Genomic DNA, 17141 nt, shown 5'->3' with positions numbered 1-17141 from the left:
GTCCGACTTTCGACTTTGTCTCAGGTCATGATCTCGAAGTTTTGAGTTCGAGCCCCACGTCAGGCCCTGACAGCTCAGAGCCTGGAGCCTGTTTTGGATTCTGTGTCTCCCTCTCTCTCTGCCCCTCCCCTGCTCACGCTCTGTGTCTCAAAAATAAATAAACATTAAACAAATTAAAAAAGAAAAGAACTTGCTGGATTTAACAACAAAGGGAAGTTGTGGTCATATCCCATTATTCAGGAATAAGATAGGAATCTGTCTTTGACTAGATTTAGTTCTGAATTTTCAACTGGTACAGAGGGTAATACTGGTTAAATTAAGACCTTTCCTACAGTTACTTACATTGTGAAAACTTACTCAAAGGGCACATTAATATAACCTTTCAAAAATCACACAACAGAAGACCTTCACTAATGTAGTCAGTCTTCTTTGCATGTTTGGACAGTGAAAATCTAGGATAACTCAAACCATACAAATTCCACCTTTTGCTTTCTCCATTAGAATATACACATTGGAGATCAAGTTCCAAAAATCTCCTCTACTGAAGATAGTGAGACTTGGGTGTAAGCCACCTAGCCACATTTTGAACTCTTATAGAACGTCGACACCTGATGATGGAAGAGATTCTAATTTAAAAAGTATATTTTTGAAAACCTAAATTGACCCAGTTAATTTTCAAAATAAGAGTTAATTCATGTTTTCAGTTTATTGTCACACACAAAACATTTTATAAAATAATATGGTAGACTTCCACTTAAACATCTTCATGTAAAAACTTCAGTGCAAGAAAGTGATCACTATTAAGTATGAAGACATCTAAAGCCAGCCAGTAATTTAAGTATAGGGAGGATATTTTTGCGATTCTTCCTAAAAAATGTTGGCACATTCATTAAATGCCCAGATTATAAAAATCACTTAGTATCCACTGCTTATCCTTCAGTATATTTTTATAGCTACATGGCATCACATTAAATGCTGGTGGACGAAACAGCCTAAGAATCTAAAAACTTTTCAAGGAGCACAATGATTTGAAACCATCGAGGCGAATGCTAGCCCCCAAATATTTTTGTATGTAATCTTTTGTCCATTACCACATAACAAGGTAAAAAAGTTGTTATACCTTAAAAAGAAGATAAAGGAAAACATTTCACTTTTCCTTTAATTTTGGGTGGGGGGAGAGAAAGTGTTTTATAAGTAAAACATCAAGTTTATGTCAGTTGTACAAATGTCTTATTTAGGAAAGAGTATTTTGATTTAAAGAATTCTAAAATATTTCATCATTACAAAAAAGGTGTAATTTAAAGCTAAAAAGTTGTAACACTTTTAACTAATATAAATCATCCACTAGCAGATCCTATTACTTTTCACAAAATCCATAATTAAGGAACAATATAGATTAGGTAAAAGATCTCTTTTTCCAACATTTGGTCGAATTAGCTAAGAACCCCTGGGCAAACCACACACCACAAGTCTCAGGACTATTACCTCTCAAGTGAGGATCCTGGACTAACTGCCCTATTACATCCCTTCCAGTTTACAAATGTGTATAGAATTGTTAAACTAATTTTGAAAGTGAGGTGTTTCGACCCAATGTAAGTTCCCCACGTTTAAGTAGTAAAGCTGTTCTTTAAACATTTAAAATCTTACCTTAAATGTATTTTCACTATATTTCCCTGTCACCTTACATGATGAGGTATGACTCACAAGGTCCTCTAACTTCATGGTCTCCCAGACTTGGCGGCTGACAGTGATCAGTGAGTAGAGCTCAGGCCCTGCCTCCCATTCTGTGCAACTTTGGACCACCCTCTGAGTCTCCAATCAAGGATGATACCACCAGCTCTGTAACTGTTTTAAGGCCCAACAGAGTTATCATAATCTAGCAAAGTACTGGTAAACTACAAATTACCATATGAATGCAAAGAATTGTTACTAAGCCCTAGCTGAAGTTTTCCTGACAACAGACTCTAAACATTTCTTATAAAATATATGTTCTTTGTCAATACTTGTCCATTTATGGTTCTGATCCTTTGGTTACTTGACTGTTCTCACACAGTCAATTTGTCTCCAGCTTTTAATTATGCTTTTAATTGCACCAGGCCTGAGAGTGCTGGTCTTTTCCTGGAGTCTAGAAGTCTGACCTTTCAGTAAGTGAGAATCAAAACCTAAAGATCTCTGTTACTTTAGGAAATGTGGTATGGTCACTCACTTTAAAAGAGTGGTTTCCTAACTGGGTGAGGCATCAGACTCAGCTGGGAAGCGTTTTAAAGATTGTGATTCCTGGGCTCCAGCCACAGACAGTCTGATTCTGTATGTCTGGAGTAGAACCCAGAAAAGCTCTCTGTCTCAAAAGTTCCCCCAGATAATCACGATAATCTATAGTTCAATTTTGGGGACTCACTGCTTTGCCCTCAATTTCTTTTCTAGAATTTTAGCAGCTGCTAGTTTGTTTTTAGTATAAAAATTTCCCCCTGCATTAATCACAAGAAGCACATTCAGGGGAGACTGCCTACAATCTTGGCTTAGCTTCACAGGGAACTTATTACAATCCCTTGCAATGAAACTAAAAAATGATAAATCACCTTCAGAGTGAAGACAGTGCAGGTAGAGGCTGAAAGGTGGCTGCTGCTTCACTAACACGGCAACTGTTTTCTGCTTCACTTAGAGTCAGTCACTGGTACATCTGAAGACTGTCTTATTACAGCTGTCATTACACACTAATGAAGGATGGCACAACTCCAGAAAACAGAAGGATGGCTAACTAGCTTATCGGTATTATGAAGAAAATGTTTCTAGCAGACATGAACGAAAAGTTCTTTGAAACACACACACACACACACACAAACACACACACACAGCTTTCCGTAGAAACCCAAAGACTTCCGTGCTTCTGAAGTCTACCATAAAGAGAAAAGTTGACCAAAACTACAGGTGTTTAAAAATATGCTCAATTAACTGTGAAAATATAAGTGAAAAATAGGTACAATTTCATCCTTTAGTAGCCTTGACGGACATAAATGGAATTCACTTTCCATCTATTCTACCCAAATAGTTAATTCTGAAAATAACACATGACGTATTTGGTATAATGTGGTTCTGAACATCATCCCTTCCAAATTTAATACAGAAGCCACATTTGGATTTTCCAGGTGTCCCGAACGGATCTAGGCACTGCGAAATGTTGTCATGTCTTTTGGTTCTCTGCTAGGGACGCACCAGTCATCAGCCTCGTGGTTGGTGTTGTAGTGCTTCCAGGCAGCTTTGTTATACACTGGGAGTCTTTCTATCGAGTCTGTTGACAGAGCCTGAAAGAAAGAGCAAGACTTAAAAGTCTGGCGCTTTGTTTTTAGAATCCACTATTTGAGAAAATATACAATGGCAAAAAGGTCATTACGAATTAAACAGTACTTTATTGGATTCGTATTTTACTAATCATTAACAGCATGTACGTACATTATGAAACAGTGTACATATTTGAAACGCGTTATTTACTAAGTCTATTGCACTGCTGGGTGTGCATATTGCTTTACTGTTTTGTTTGCAGTAATTGTCCAGCCAGCCTGGAAGCTGCTGGATTGAAATTTTACACAGGGAAAGGAGATGCCTCTTATAAAAACACGACCCAGAACTTGGTTAACTGAAAAAATCAGTTAAGTGTAAAAGCATAAAAATTGACATATGTACCTTAACATATAATTATACAATCATTTAATGAACTCTATTTCAATTATTTGTTAGAAGAAATACTATTTTTTTCAGCAGCCATCCTAAAAAGATTCTCGATAAATACAAAACCATGTCTAAGGCGTCTTGGCTTTTGCTTGAAAAATTCTTGGCCTTGGGTTTGATCCTGTGTTTCTTCTCCTACCATTAAAGCCACCAATTTGTTATGGCATATGGGATTTCTGCATTGTGCATAATTCCATGTTTCCAACATACCATCACCATTAATTCACTGTTCTATTTCAGTTTCCTGTAAATCAGTGGAATCTGAGACAGACTATGTTTTTCCTGATCTTCTTCAAGTTATTTTAGCAGGAATTCAACGTTAAGCCACAGGTATTAAGATGCAGCAAATATTGAACAGGAAATCTCTTTCCGATAATGGTAAGGAAGGTCTTTGACACTGATTTTAATGATTTTATAAGATTCCTGTCTTCTATTTTTTTCCAAAGTGGAATTGAAAACCTTTCACCTATATATTCTCTTTAAATATGCCAGAACTGCCAGAACCCCTTATTCTTCTGTAGGCTAGATCAAAAATGTTACATTTGCTAATAAAAATGTTACCTTCATGTCGCCCTTTTAAAGTTACTCACAATTGAGCTGGTTTGAAAAAAAAATTATTATCTTGGAAGAATTTAACCTTTTCAGATAAATTTAGTTTTTCCAATATACAGTCTTCAGCATTTCCTATAAAATAGGTGCCATCTAGTGGCCAGACCAAGAAACTTGAGTCACTATATGAGGTACCAGTGGGCTGATGGGGCTCAGTACTCTCTAACCCTGTAAAATATGCTGATCTTTGCATAAACACATGGAACATCACAGGCCAGTAGGCTAACTGCTTGTGCTCCTACAAGGTGAGCTATATGCTTACCAAGAATCACCTGTGCTTGTTCCCAAATCTGTTAGGCACTTCTATCATTGTAATTACATAATGTAATCAAGTACTAAACAAGTACTGCTTAAACAAAATGCAAAACAAGGGTGGGGGTAGGTTCTTTGAAAACTAAGATGAATGCTTTGGAAAGACTTATGAAGGAAAGTCACATAAAAATTGCCATCAAATCCGAGTCAGAAGACATCTGTAAGGGACTACATATAAATAAGAAAGGATTATGCACTTGATTGTTTCTTTGTTTAAAGAAATCAAAACAATGCATTATAAGTATAGCTTCTGCAAGAAAGACTACTGAAACTTGAATCTGCAGACTCCTATTCAAAGAAAAGACCATGGCAGTACATCAAAAAAAGATTGGTGGATCAATGTCCATTCATGTGTTTTATATTAAAATTAAACTTCTATGATATATAACTTTTTATGATTCCCCACTTCATTTTTTTAATATGAAATTTATTGTCAAATTGATTTCCATACAACACCCAGCGCTCATCCCAACAGGTGCCCTCCTCAATGCCCATTACCCATTTTCCCCTCCCTCCCACCCCCCCATCAACCCTCAGTTTATTCTCAGTTTTTAAGAGTCTCTTATAGTTTGGCTCTCTCCCTCTCTAACTTTTTTTTTTTTCCCCTTCCTCTCCCCCATGGCCTTCTGTTAAGTTTCTCAGGATCCACATAAGACTGAAAACATATGGTATCTGTCTTTCTCTGTATGGCTTATTTCACTTAGCATAACACTCTCCAGTTCCATCCACGTTGCTACAAAAGGCCATATTTCATTCTTTTTTCATTGCCAAGTCATATTCCATTGTGTATATAAACCACAATTTCTTTATCCATTCATCAGCTGATGGACATTTAGGCTGTTTCCATAATTTGGTTATTGTTGAAAGTGCTGCTATAAACATTGGGGTGCAAGTGCCTCTATGCATCAGCACTCCTGTATCCCTTGGGTAAATTCCTAGCAGTGCTGTTGCTGGGTCATAGAGTAGATCTATTTTTAATTTTTTGAGGAACCTCCACACTGTTTTCCAGAGTGGCTGCATCAGTTTGCATTCCCACCAACAGTGCAAGAGGGTTCCCGTTTCTCCACATCCTCTCCAGCATCTATAGTCTCCTGATTTGTTCATTTTAGCCACTCTGACTAGCATGAGGTGGTATATGATTCCCCACTTCAACCTGACTTTTTTTCTAACAACCATAGTCCTGATCATTTCAGATTAGAGTGTGTCTTTTCCCATAATCAAAGAGATCATTTGTGAATATAGATGAGATCCTACATAAAAACCACATTCTTATATTTTAATAGCAATGAGGTAAAAGAAAATTTCATTAAAGCTACATATTGGCATCTTTTCTCATAACCAAAAGAAGTATTATTAAATCAAAAAGACTATGTTATTACCTTAATGTAGATAACTGCATCTGTCCCATAACCCTCTAGAGAATATAGCTTTAGGTCTCCTTGGAAGTACTGGGCATAAAGACGTGATATGGGCAATCCATAACCAAAACCAGCCTGTTTGATGAGAAAAATGAAATTCTATTCAGAAAGCCACACAGTAAAATACTTTTCTAGTTAAAATAAATGCTTCTGAGTATCCCATGGCTATCAGAGCCTGCATGTAAGAGATCATTAATACCTAACTACTAATACTGATCAGACGGAAGCCTAGTTGGGTACTACATTAGATGACTCCCCGCTGGTCATTTAAAACTCATTCTTTTTTTCTGTAGAATGACTCCTGTAGATCTAGAACAGCACATTGCTCTTCTTCGCTGCCATGCTCTACAGTATCCCAGTATTGCTTTCGGCAATATCACATAAAACATGTTCTTTCTCTTAGGAGCAAGAGTAGAAAAAGCTTTGTTGCAGCCTCAGAGATACATACATCTTTTGACTTCATACCATGAATTTCCAGCCTGTGTTCTGAACCTGGATCGATCAATAATAGGTCCACTTTCCTACTCACTGACAAGTCACTTCCCTGCTTAAAAACCTACAAAGCACATCACCGCTAACACCACGCCCTACCCACCCACCATCCCCAACCCACTGCCTTGAGATAAAATTCAAGCTTCTAAAAAGAGCTTTCAAGACCTGATCAGACCAGGTCTCTGCCTCCCACCTTCCAGTCCAGCTGAACCAAATCTCCTGCTCTTAAGTTCCTCAAACAAATGTTAGTTTTCACTTCTGTGTCTTTGTTCATCCTGTTCCCAGTATCTGGAATGGCCTTCTTTACCTGAATAAATCCTACAGATTCTTTAATGCAAAGCAAAACATTTGGACAAATGTAAAAACAGTTTTTATCACCAAGTCAGATGTTCGATGATATTCCATGTTAACACTTCAGTTAAGAGTTTCTGTGGATTCGGGAATCAGAATGCTATCAACAAATGCAGGCTCTGGCTTTACCTAACTCTACCATTTATTACTTGACCTTTCCAACCAGAGTTTCTGTTTATCCCTCCAAATCAACAACCCATTCTCCACATTACTCCTTGCCCCGGGAGGATTATGTCAGTGGATCCCCCTGCCCTCTGCTTCCAGTGGGTCCAGCCAATAGGGAAGTCTGTAGGAGTTCAGGGGGAGTCAAGTCAGGATATTTATTCCTCTGCTTTCTTCCTGCTGAGTTGCTTCCCTTGGGGCTGGACCACTGAGTGTAAGCAGCTGCTCTGTTACTGTCTCTTCTTCTGGGTTCTGCCAACTTCTCCTTCTCCCTTTGATTCAGGGTGGGAACAGCTCTATGCTGCCAGCCCTGGATCCCTATACTACCCCTGCCCATAGCTCTGTAATTTGTTTGCCAATATGCCTTCCTTGCATTATAATTTGAATGAGCTATTTCGTTCCTTGGTTGGGACCCTGACTGATGCATTAAATGGTCCCAGAAATAGCCTCTAGGAAACTGCACAAGCCATGTGGCTCAGGATCCCATGGTACCTGATCTACTTGATCACCTGCCTCTACCTCAACCACACACAGGGACTCACAGGGCTTCCCCTATAAACAGTTAACAGGGAAAGAGAACACCATGGGCCTGGTGCACCCACGACCTACATGTTTGCCAGCACCAGCCAAAGTGGACTGCCCTTTCGCTACGACCCTTCTCAGAGGCAGGCCTGAAAGGTGGGCGTGAAGTGAATCCTACCAGCGGGCAGAGCTGGGAGTTCTGCGACTACAGGAACTCACAGGCAGTGGCAAGGAAGCTGGCTGGCCGGTCAGGGACTTAGAACAAAACTGGGTAACTAATGAGAAGAAGGTCTGGAAGAGAGAAATGTGGATGGTTGTCTCTGAACGGGCTTCCACTGTGAAGATATTCTGTCCATGCAGATGCCCACCAGGTGTCCACATGGAGGAAGCACTCAGTAACCAGGTAGACGAGATGGTCACGCCCGTGGATGTCAAGCAGCACTTCTCCAGCCGTCCCAGTGCTGGCTTACTGGGTCTACTTACAAAGTGGCTGTGACACGAGGAGGGAAGCTCTGTAAGAGCCTAATGGTGGTCTTAGCCTTGGTAAGTCTATGTCGATGTACAGAGAAGCCTGTGCCACGCCACACCTCTTGTTTTCTTAAAAATTCACGTAAGTGTTGCATCCTAAATAACACTTATATGGCATTTACTACATGCCAGGCACCATAAAAAGTAATTCTACGTATATTAACTCAATCCTCACAATAACTTGATTTTTAAAGTTAGGAAAACTACAGCATTAAAAGTTCAATAATTTTCTCAAAGCTATACAGCCAGGATAGAGTGGAGTGGGGCAGGGAATCAGACAGTTTTGATCCAGAGTCTGGACTGGTATTCTATGCCACTCTTCATAAAAATTCTACAATAGTTATTACAAAGCGGTATAGCTAAGAATCTAAGAAGATGCTCCTGTTTATTATTTGACCATGTCTGCCTGTTGGCACATGGATGCACATGTATCTCAATTTGAGAAGCACATCCCTGGAGTAATCATTTTAAAAGTATGGTAAGAACATGAACTATATTACAGTTGTAATGACAGAATCTGTGCTGTGTAACAAGTAAAACTGTTAGAATAAAGTCCTTCTAGGAACTTCTTAGAAAGAACCTAAAATAGATCCATCTGGTACTGTATGTCATCATGTTACTGCATAACCCCAATGCATATGTCAGAGAAGTTTTAAAGCCCAGAAGAACAGCTCTTCCAGAGTTACAGGTCAGAGATTTGGCAAAGTGCTTTTCTAGGGGTTAGAGGACAAGGATGCAACCAGTTCAAAAGCCGATCACATTATATCTGAAAATAGGTAGCTGAGATCAATAAAAACTACCATCACAACAAAAATAATTTGAGCCTTTTCCAGGCTGGTGATTAGATGATCAGCACTCTAGTCTTTTTTCTGAGTCTAGAATATGAGTTCTTTCTAATTATCAGTACTTGAGGAAAAAGAAACCAACACTGAAGAGTAAATCAGTGTTGGCCAAATGCTAGTAAAACCGGTAATTTAGTCTTCACGTTAGACATGGTGTATCAAAACATGGTTAACCACATGAACACTACTGACACATCACTATCAAGTGAGGCAACGAGAACTGTAAAACAATACTTTGTCTTGTGCTCTTTTCTCTTAAAAAAATTTTTTTGGGGGCACCTGGGTGGCTCAGTTGGCTGAGCGTCCAATCAGCTCAGGTCATGATCTTGCGGTTTGTGAGTTCAAGCCCCGTGTTGGGCTTGTGCTGACAGCTCAGAGCCTGAAGCCTGCTTTGGATTCTGTCTCCTCCTCTCTCTGCCCCTCCCATGCTCATGCTCTGTCTCTCTCTGTCTCTCAATAATAAATAAACATTAAAAAATTTTTTTTTTAATAAAAAATTAAAAAATTTTTTTAATGTTTTAAAATTTACTTTTGAGAGAAAGAGACACAGAGTGAGCAGGGGAGGGGCAGACAGAGAGAGGGAGACACAGAATCCGAAGCAGACACCAGGCTCTGAGCTGTCAGCACAAGCCTGACGTTGGGCTCGAACTCACGAACTGTGAGATCATGACCTGACCTGAAGTCAGACGCTCAACTGACCAAACCACCCAGGCGACCCATGTCTTGTGCTCTTTTCAATCAAAAGAAGAAACCAGCCAAAGGCTGTTTAAATTTAGAGGAGAGTGTTTTTCTATTAGCTTCGTTTCTTCCTTAGGGGTACCCTACACAAGTGCTTACCTGATTTATTTGGTAATTTATTTGGTACTTATTTTATTTTTTTGGCAATTCACAAAAACACACTTCATTCTTTCTTTTCTTTTTCTTTTTTGTACTTCACTATTTCTTGATCACATACCAGGGGCACTGCTCGAGATGTCTCAACACGAGGCCGGGGTGCAGTTGAGTACATGTAGTTGAAGAGTCTGTCAATTTTCCTCAGAGGAACACCACCTCCTCGGTCACTCATCTACGGTGAGAAAGGATCATGCCCTATGACCAAGTCCCATAAACAGCAAAACACCAACACACAACTGCTGGCTGGAGAATACTGCTTTTAAAAAACGAGTACCATGCAATCCAAGTTACGAGTGTAAGCAGTTTCCTCACTGGTAGGCTTCATACAACTCCTCCAGTATGGACAATTCTAACACATAACAAACTCCATCACAATACAGAGTCAATGCTGTGGCTCTGTATATTTACTCAAGTCACACACAAACAGTACAGTGGGAACAGAATGGGGCATAAACTAAGTCTATCTTGGATGTAACAATAAATTTGTTAATCCTTTCTGGTGGGTGGTTTGACAATCAGATTCAAAATGCATGTACACTTTGACCCAACAGTGCTTTCCCTAGAAGTATGCAAAGTATGTATGAGGATATCCATCACAGCACTATGTAGAATAGCTAAAAGTGGATTACAATCTACAGTCCTCTACTCTACCAACTGAGCTATCGAAGGCTCCGCTAAGTGGATTACAATCTTAATAGAGGACTATTTAAGTAAACTAATGCACATTCTAAAATAGAATACTATTGAGCCATTACGTACAATGTAGAACTGTATATACTGGCATGAAAGAGGTCCACAAGACATTGTTCAGCTGCACAGAACCCCAGACAGCTTTCTGGTGAGTTTTTAAAGTATACTGGTCTTTATATTGTTCTAATGTCATTTCTCAACTCAAATCATACGGTAGGTGGAATTTAGTAATTTATTTACAGACTATTTCATTCTGTTTCCTTCATAGTTAACATGGTCTTATTTTCTATTTATAGTTTACATTCTCATCTATTACAGTTATTTTCTTTTGTCACAAAATCTAAATTGATTTTACTATCTATGACATTATACAGTTGTCATAAACAAATCTGCTTTAACATATGTGTGTATATGAATGAATGAACAAATGAATAGATAGACAGACAGAGAGATAATGCTGAATGGTTAAAAAGTCACTAGGCTAGGGATGTCTGGCTGGCTTAGTTGGTAAAGCATCCTGACTCTTGATCTCAGGGTCGTGAGTTGGAGCCCCATGCTGGGTGCAGAGATACTTAAAAAAAGTAAAAAAAATAAAAGTAAAGACTTGGTCACAAATAAGTTTAAAAGCACGTTATTAAAAAAAAAGTCAATAGGCTAGACGGCTTATAGTTGAGTTTTTATATGATCTTTAAATATCTTTACAGTATGTATATATACTACTTTCATAATAAAAGTTACATAGATATTTTAATTTTTAAAATAAAAATCTGCTTTGAAATACCATTTGATGGCTTGCCTTTGATATATCTACAATTAGAAAATTACAATATAAGGCAAAAATATATAAAGACTTTAATCAGAACCTGTAAGTACACGTGCTTGAAATTGTTCTTGGCTTTGAATTCAAAGCCCAGTGATGAGATTTATTTTAGTAAGATTAATAAAGAGCTCTGAATATTTTCTGAAATCCATCAATTTGTTAATTATTCATTCTTTAATGCTCTGCCGCACGTTTGCTGGTAACATGACTAAGAAGCGTGGGTGTTCCATAAATATTAACTAAATATATTAGAATAGATATTACGATTAAAAGGTAGACTTCAATAAATACTTCCTGGTTTTCCTTAACCTTTGGCCAGACAGATTATAGCAATCTTGTAGGAAACAAGAAGTGATTTCTAGCCAGAGGCCAGTATTAGAAAAGCAGAGAGCTGAGCATAAAGGACAGAGGTGACTTTGAGAAGTGTCATCTTATTAGAGGTGAAGGGGGTAAATTAAGCCATAGGAATGTAGTTAAAAACTGAGAAAGGTAACCCCTTTTTGTTTTGCAGCCAAAAACATAATAAACTGGAACCAGCAGATTTTTAAAGTGGTCAAAAGAGTTTCCAAGAGAATTGTACCAAATGACATTACACCAGAGTATTTGAGTTCTGTGGAAAAAGGGATGGAGGGATTAATAGTAGAGAAGGGCAGACGGTTGGTCAGTACATATTTAAGAATGGAAGACTGACAACAAATATATTGAGAAAGATGTGAAAATTAAAAATTTTCTGATTAAGATAATTTGAAGAAAAAAAATCTAGACTCATGGGAACAAACCTACATAAAGGAAATATCAAGAGATTATGAAAGAGATCATGGTGCAGAGTAACGTCAACAAAAAGGCTTAGAAAGAGAAGTCTGGCAATTATGTTTAAAGTTTTTAGTGTGTGAAATCACCACATCTCAGTGTCATCTAACCAAGAGTTACTATCCCTAACTTCCTGTTTCCAATAACACTGACCTCCCTGGGCTAATTCACGTGAATTTCAGGTCCAAGGGAAATGAACCACTACTAACTTGATGACAGCTCTAAAGGAAAGAGATTTATTAACCCTAAACTCACCCAGAGCTCCTGAAGTTTCTTACTCAAGAGCTTATCAATGTCAAGTTTGTAAAATCACCAACAGGGTATGAACCAAGACATTTACATTTTAATTTAAAAGATGTGGCTGTAACATTTATGTTATTTACTGAATACAGCATAAACATCAAATCTGAAAGAGCAGCTCCATTCGAATGCTGGAAAAAAACAATTGTCTCACAGGATTCTTAGCAGAGAAAAAAGGTGAAAAATGTCAAAAATTTGAATAAGCTAAAAGAATGGGATAAAGACTATATAGGGGCACCTGGGGGGCTCACTCAGGAACCCGCCTCTTAATTTTGGCTCAGTTCATGAGACCGAGTCACACACCGGCCTCTGCAATGACAGCGCAGAGCCTGCCTGGGATTCTCTCTCTCTGCCCCTCCCCTGCTCTCTCTCTCTCTCTCAAAATAAATAAACATTAAAAAAAAAAAAAAAAAAGACTATATAAAAACTCAACTTTAAGCCATCGTGTTGACTTTTTAATACATATCATTCAGCATTATTTTTCTCTCTACATATCTGTATAAATATGTTAAAAGCAGACCTTGAGCCTGAAAATCTAGTATTAGTGATAGGGATGAAAACTCTACTGAATAAAATTAAAGGAAGCATTTAATAGGAGTAGAGATAACAGGAGCAGGTGCAGTCAAGTGACTATGCCTAATATGAGTAGAGTTTTTAGAGACCTCTAGAACAGTCTGTTCAAGACCCTTATGAGCCTTTCTTTTAAAAAAAAAAAAAAACAAGTTTATTGAAATAATTCACATGCCATAAAATTCACCTATGTAAAATGTAAAAGCTGAATGGTTTTCAATACAGTCACAGATATGTACAACCATCACCACAAATTTTAGATTATTTTCATTACTTCAAAAAGAAATCCTGGACTCTCTACTGATCACACTCCTAAGAAAACACTAGTCTATTTCTTGTCTTTATACATTTGCCCACTTTGGACATTTCACATATATAGAATTGTATGTGTTTTTTGTGATTGGTTTCTTTTACTTAGTGTCATCTTTCCAGTGTTGTAGCAGCCATGTTGTAGCAGATACCAATACTTCATTCCTTTTATGGCCCAATAATATTCCATTATGTGGCTATGTCACATTTTGTTGATCTGTTTTTTAGTTGATGGACATCTGGGCCATTTCCAGTTTTTGGCTATTATGAATAATGCTGCTATGAACCTTCTTGTATAAGTTTTAGCTTGAGTATCTGTTCTCAGTCCTTTGGCGTATATACCTAGGAATGGAACTGCCAGGTCATTATAAAGCTTTCTTTACACCAAAGAGACAGATTCCCCAAACAGAGCCTGTCCACCAGCACAGGACAAATCTCTGCTAAGTGTCTAAGACCTCAGTGAATCTTGATCTATGCTGTGATGGATGACCACAAGTGAAAGAAAACAGCTACAGACCAACATGTAAAAACACATGAAAGAGAAACAGAAAAAGGTATGAGAAAGACGATACTGTAGCACAACTGAGGCCCCAAAGCAGAAGACATGTGGGACTTACTTTGAATCAAGTAAACCTTAATGAGCAAATAGCTGACACACAACCAAAAAATAGACATACTTTAGCATCTGGGCTGAAAAAAAGTGATGCATTCCCATTACATTTTTAGCACACAGATGGTATTTGCCATATATTTATTTGTGTCTCACTCTTTTTAAATGAACAGCCAAGAGAGATAAACAGAAAAAAGAAATTCAGAGGGAAAAGTGTAGACAGTTAAGGTATACTAATTAAAAAAAAATTTTTTTTAATGTTTATTTATTTTTGAAAGAGAGACAGAGACAGAGCACGAGTGGGGTAGGAGCAGAGAAAGAGGGAGACACCAAATCAGGCTCCAGGCTCTGAGCTGTCAGCATAGAGCCTGATGCAGGGCTCAAACCCATGAATAGCGAGATCATGACCTGAGACGAAGTTGGACACTCAAGCGACTGAGCCACCCAGGCGCCCGGCATACTAATTTTTTAAAAAAATACAGCTATTATTACTACCCTCAGAGTGATAATAGAAGATAAAACTGAAACAGAATGCTCTAAGAAAGGAATAATAAAAAATAAAGAGTTCCTGGAAATTTACAATAAGATCATGGAAATGAAAATTCAATAGAAGAGTTGGAAATTCAAAGTCAAGGACATCTCACAGAGTAGAATGAAAAGTTTAAAGAGATAAAAAGCAGGAGAAAAGGATAAGGAAAATCAGAGATCAATTCATGAAGACCAGCATCCTCCAAATAAGACTATCAAAAAGTGAAGCAGTAGGGAAGAAAGTGCCAAGGACGCAACGGAAATTCTAAGGGCCCGGACCAATGAGTAAGAAAAAACCCACACCAAGTCACATCATTATGCAATTTCAGAACAGAGCTGAAGAAAAGATTTTAAAAGCTTCAGTTAAAACAAACAAAACAATAAAGCCTGACATCTAAAACTGGGCCTGTATGAAGGAACAGGAAATGGAATAAGCAAAAGTCTTCTCAAAAAGAATAGCAAGAGGGACATCAGCAAAAATTGTAGAAAAAGGAGTCTCTCATCCATGAAAGCACCAAGAAAAAGGCAAATACTGTCAGAATCAAATTTGTTCAGAACTCCAGAAATTAACCAAAGGTTTGCAGCAATTTAGGGAACACGTAGGCAAAACAAAACCAGTGGACTCTGTGCTGTTTTAACTTGGCTTATTCCCACCCCCATCTCCACTCCCATCAGTAACATGCAATCAGAGTGAAACTGGCATCCTGGCAGCCACTGGGAAGGCTATCTTTCTTTGGCCTGATTTTGAGCTCCCCAGTGCAAAATGTCTTGTATACACCCACCCCTGATCCTCAGAAATATGTCAAAAACAATTAGAGATAATTGATGAACCTGAAGTTTGCCTAAAGCAGTGTACAACAGTTAAGGCAAACAATAAATTAACTAAAAACCTTAATAGGAAAAGCTAGGGAATGAGATGTCTTTAGGGGCTTACAAAAGCTCAGGGATATCCTGGGAATCTAGAAGGTCATGCTTATGTGCAGGGCTATGTTCACGTTCAGGAAAGGTTTCATCTCTGACTGACCTTGAGGTTTTGTATAAGCAGGACCTAAAGGTTAATTTGAAGTTGTCAACTGCTGGGTTGAGTGTTGAAAGTGTGCCCCAATATACACACGGAGCCCCTTTGCAAAGACTGGAAGACAGCAGGTATTTAAGGAACTCTCAGTCCAATCATAAGTTGATCACTAAGCTAACCAAGTATATGTGGCCATACACATTACAGAATAAAGACTTTACAGAAATAGTTTAAACAGTCACTAAACAAACAAAACAAACAATCTTTGGGAGAGGGTAAGTATGTGAGCTTCAGAGTTGTCACATTATGTTATTTTGAATGTCTAATTTTCAATAGAAATTACAAGAGATGCAAAGAAAAATGTATGGCCCATGCACAGGGGAAAAAGTGGAATCAAGAGACACTATATCTGAGGAAACTAATGACTTTAAGTCAGCTATTTTAAATATTTTGAAAGAACTAAAGGAAACCATTTTAAAAGTACTGGAGTTAGAGGATGATATCTCCCCAAATAGAGAACAGCAATAAAAAATATATATAAATTATATAAGAGAACCAAACTGAAATTCAAGAGTTGAGAAGTATATTATAACTGAAATGAAAAATTCACAAGAGCTCAATAGCAGATTTGAACATATGGAAAAAAGAATCAGTGATAGTGAAGATAACTCAATTGAAATTATCCAGTCTGAGAAACAGAAAGAAAAAAAAATAAAGAAAAATGAAAAAAAAAAAAGAAGAAGAAAAAAAAAATATGTCAGAGGCCAGAGACCTGTGTGACCATATCAAGTGTACCAAGATGTACCGGAAATCCCAGCAGAAGAGGAGATGGAAGAGGGGGCAGAAAGAACATCTTAAGAAATGAAGGCAAAATACTTCCCAATTTTGATTAAAATGATGATTTTCATCAAGGTGCATGGGTGGCTCAGTCGGTTGAGCGTCCAACTCTTGATTTTGGCTCAGGTCATGGTCTCATGGTTTGTGGAATCGAGCCCCACAACAGGCTCTGCACTGTCAACATGGAGCTTGCTTGGGATTCTCTCTCTCCTTCTCTCTCTGTCCCTACCCACTCACGCTTTTGCTCTCTCACTCTCTGAAAGTAAATAAACTTAAAAAAAAGATGATGTTCATCAAATGCCAAGTATAATGAACTCAAATAGGTCCATACCTGGACAAATCATAATAAAACTGTCAAAAACCAAGAAGAATCTTGAAAGCAGCAAGAGAAGTGATTCATCACATACAAACGATCCTAAAAAGATTAACAACTGATTTCTCATCAGAAACTGGGGAGACCAGAGGCAGTAGGATTAACATATTTAAAGTGCTGAAAAAAAAGTATTAACCAAAAAATCCTATATTTAGCTAAACTGTTCTTCAAAAATGAAAGAGAAATTAAGACATTCTCAAGTAAGCAAAAACTGAGAGAGTTCATCACTGGTAGACCTGCTCTATAAAGAAATACTAAAGAGATTCCTTTAGCCTGAAATGAAAGAACTTTAGACAATAAAATCCACATGAAGAAATAAAGAGCACCAGGAAAAAGAATTACATAGGTAAATATAAAAGATAGTATGTGTGTATTTTTTGTGTGTAACTGTTTTCTCCTACCTTATTTAAAAGACAATTTCAG

General features: G+C 37.8%; 1 protein-coding gene across 2 annotated transcripts in view; it reads right to left on the bottom strand.

Moving 5' to 3' along the window:
• Positions 1–687: 687 nt before the first annotated feature.
• PDK1 (pyruvate dehydrogenase kinase 1) overlaps positions 688–17141 on the bottom strand; it is a 33093-nt gene continuing 16639 nt past the window's right edge. The window contains exons 9-11 of one of the 2 annotated variants that reach the window (XM_025934147.2): positions 9918–10028; positions 6027–6140; positions 688–3302 (exon numbers count right to left, since the gene is read on the bottom strand). In XM_025934147.2, the coding sequence (XP_025789932.1) occupies positions 3162–3302; positions 6027–6140; positions 9918–10028 (366 nt within the window). In that variant the 3' untranslated portion in view covers positions 688–3161. The remainder of the gene's footprint in view (positions 3303–6026; positions 6141–9917; positions 10029–17141) is intronic. The other variant, XM_086718908.1, reaches the window with a different exon arrangement.

Source organism: Puma concolor, chromosome C1 (assembly GCF_028749965.1).
Source record: "Puma concolor isolate L17-30 chromosome C1, mPumCon1.1.hap2, whole genome shotgun sequence".
In the NCBI taxonomy this organism is placed as follows: Eukaryota; Metazoa; Chordata; class Mammalia; order Carnivora; family Felidae; genus Puma; species Puma concolor.
This window is presented reverse-complemented; position numbering and strand designations above follow the sequence as displayed.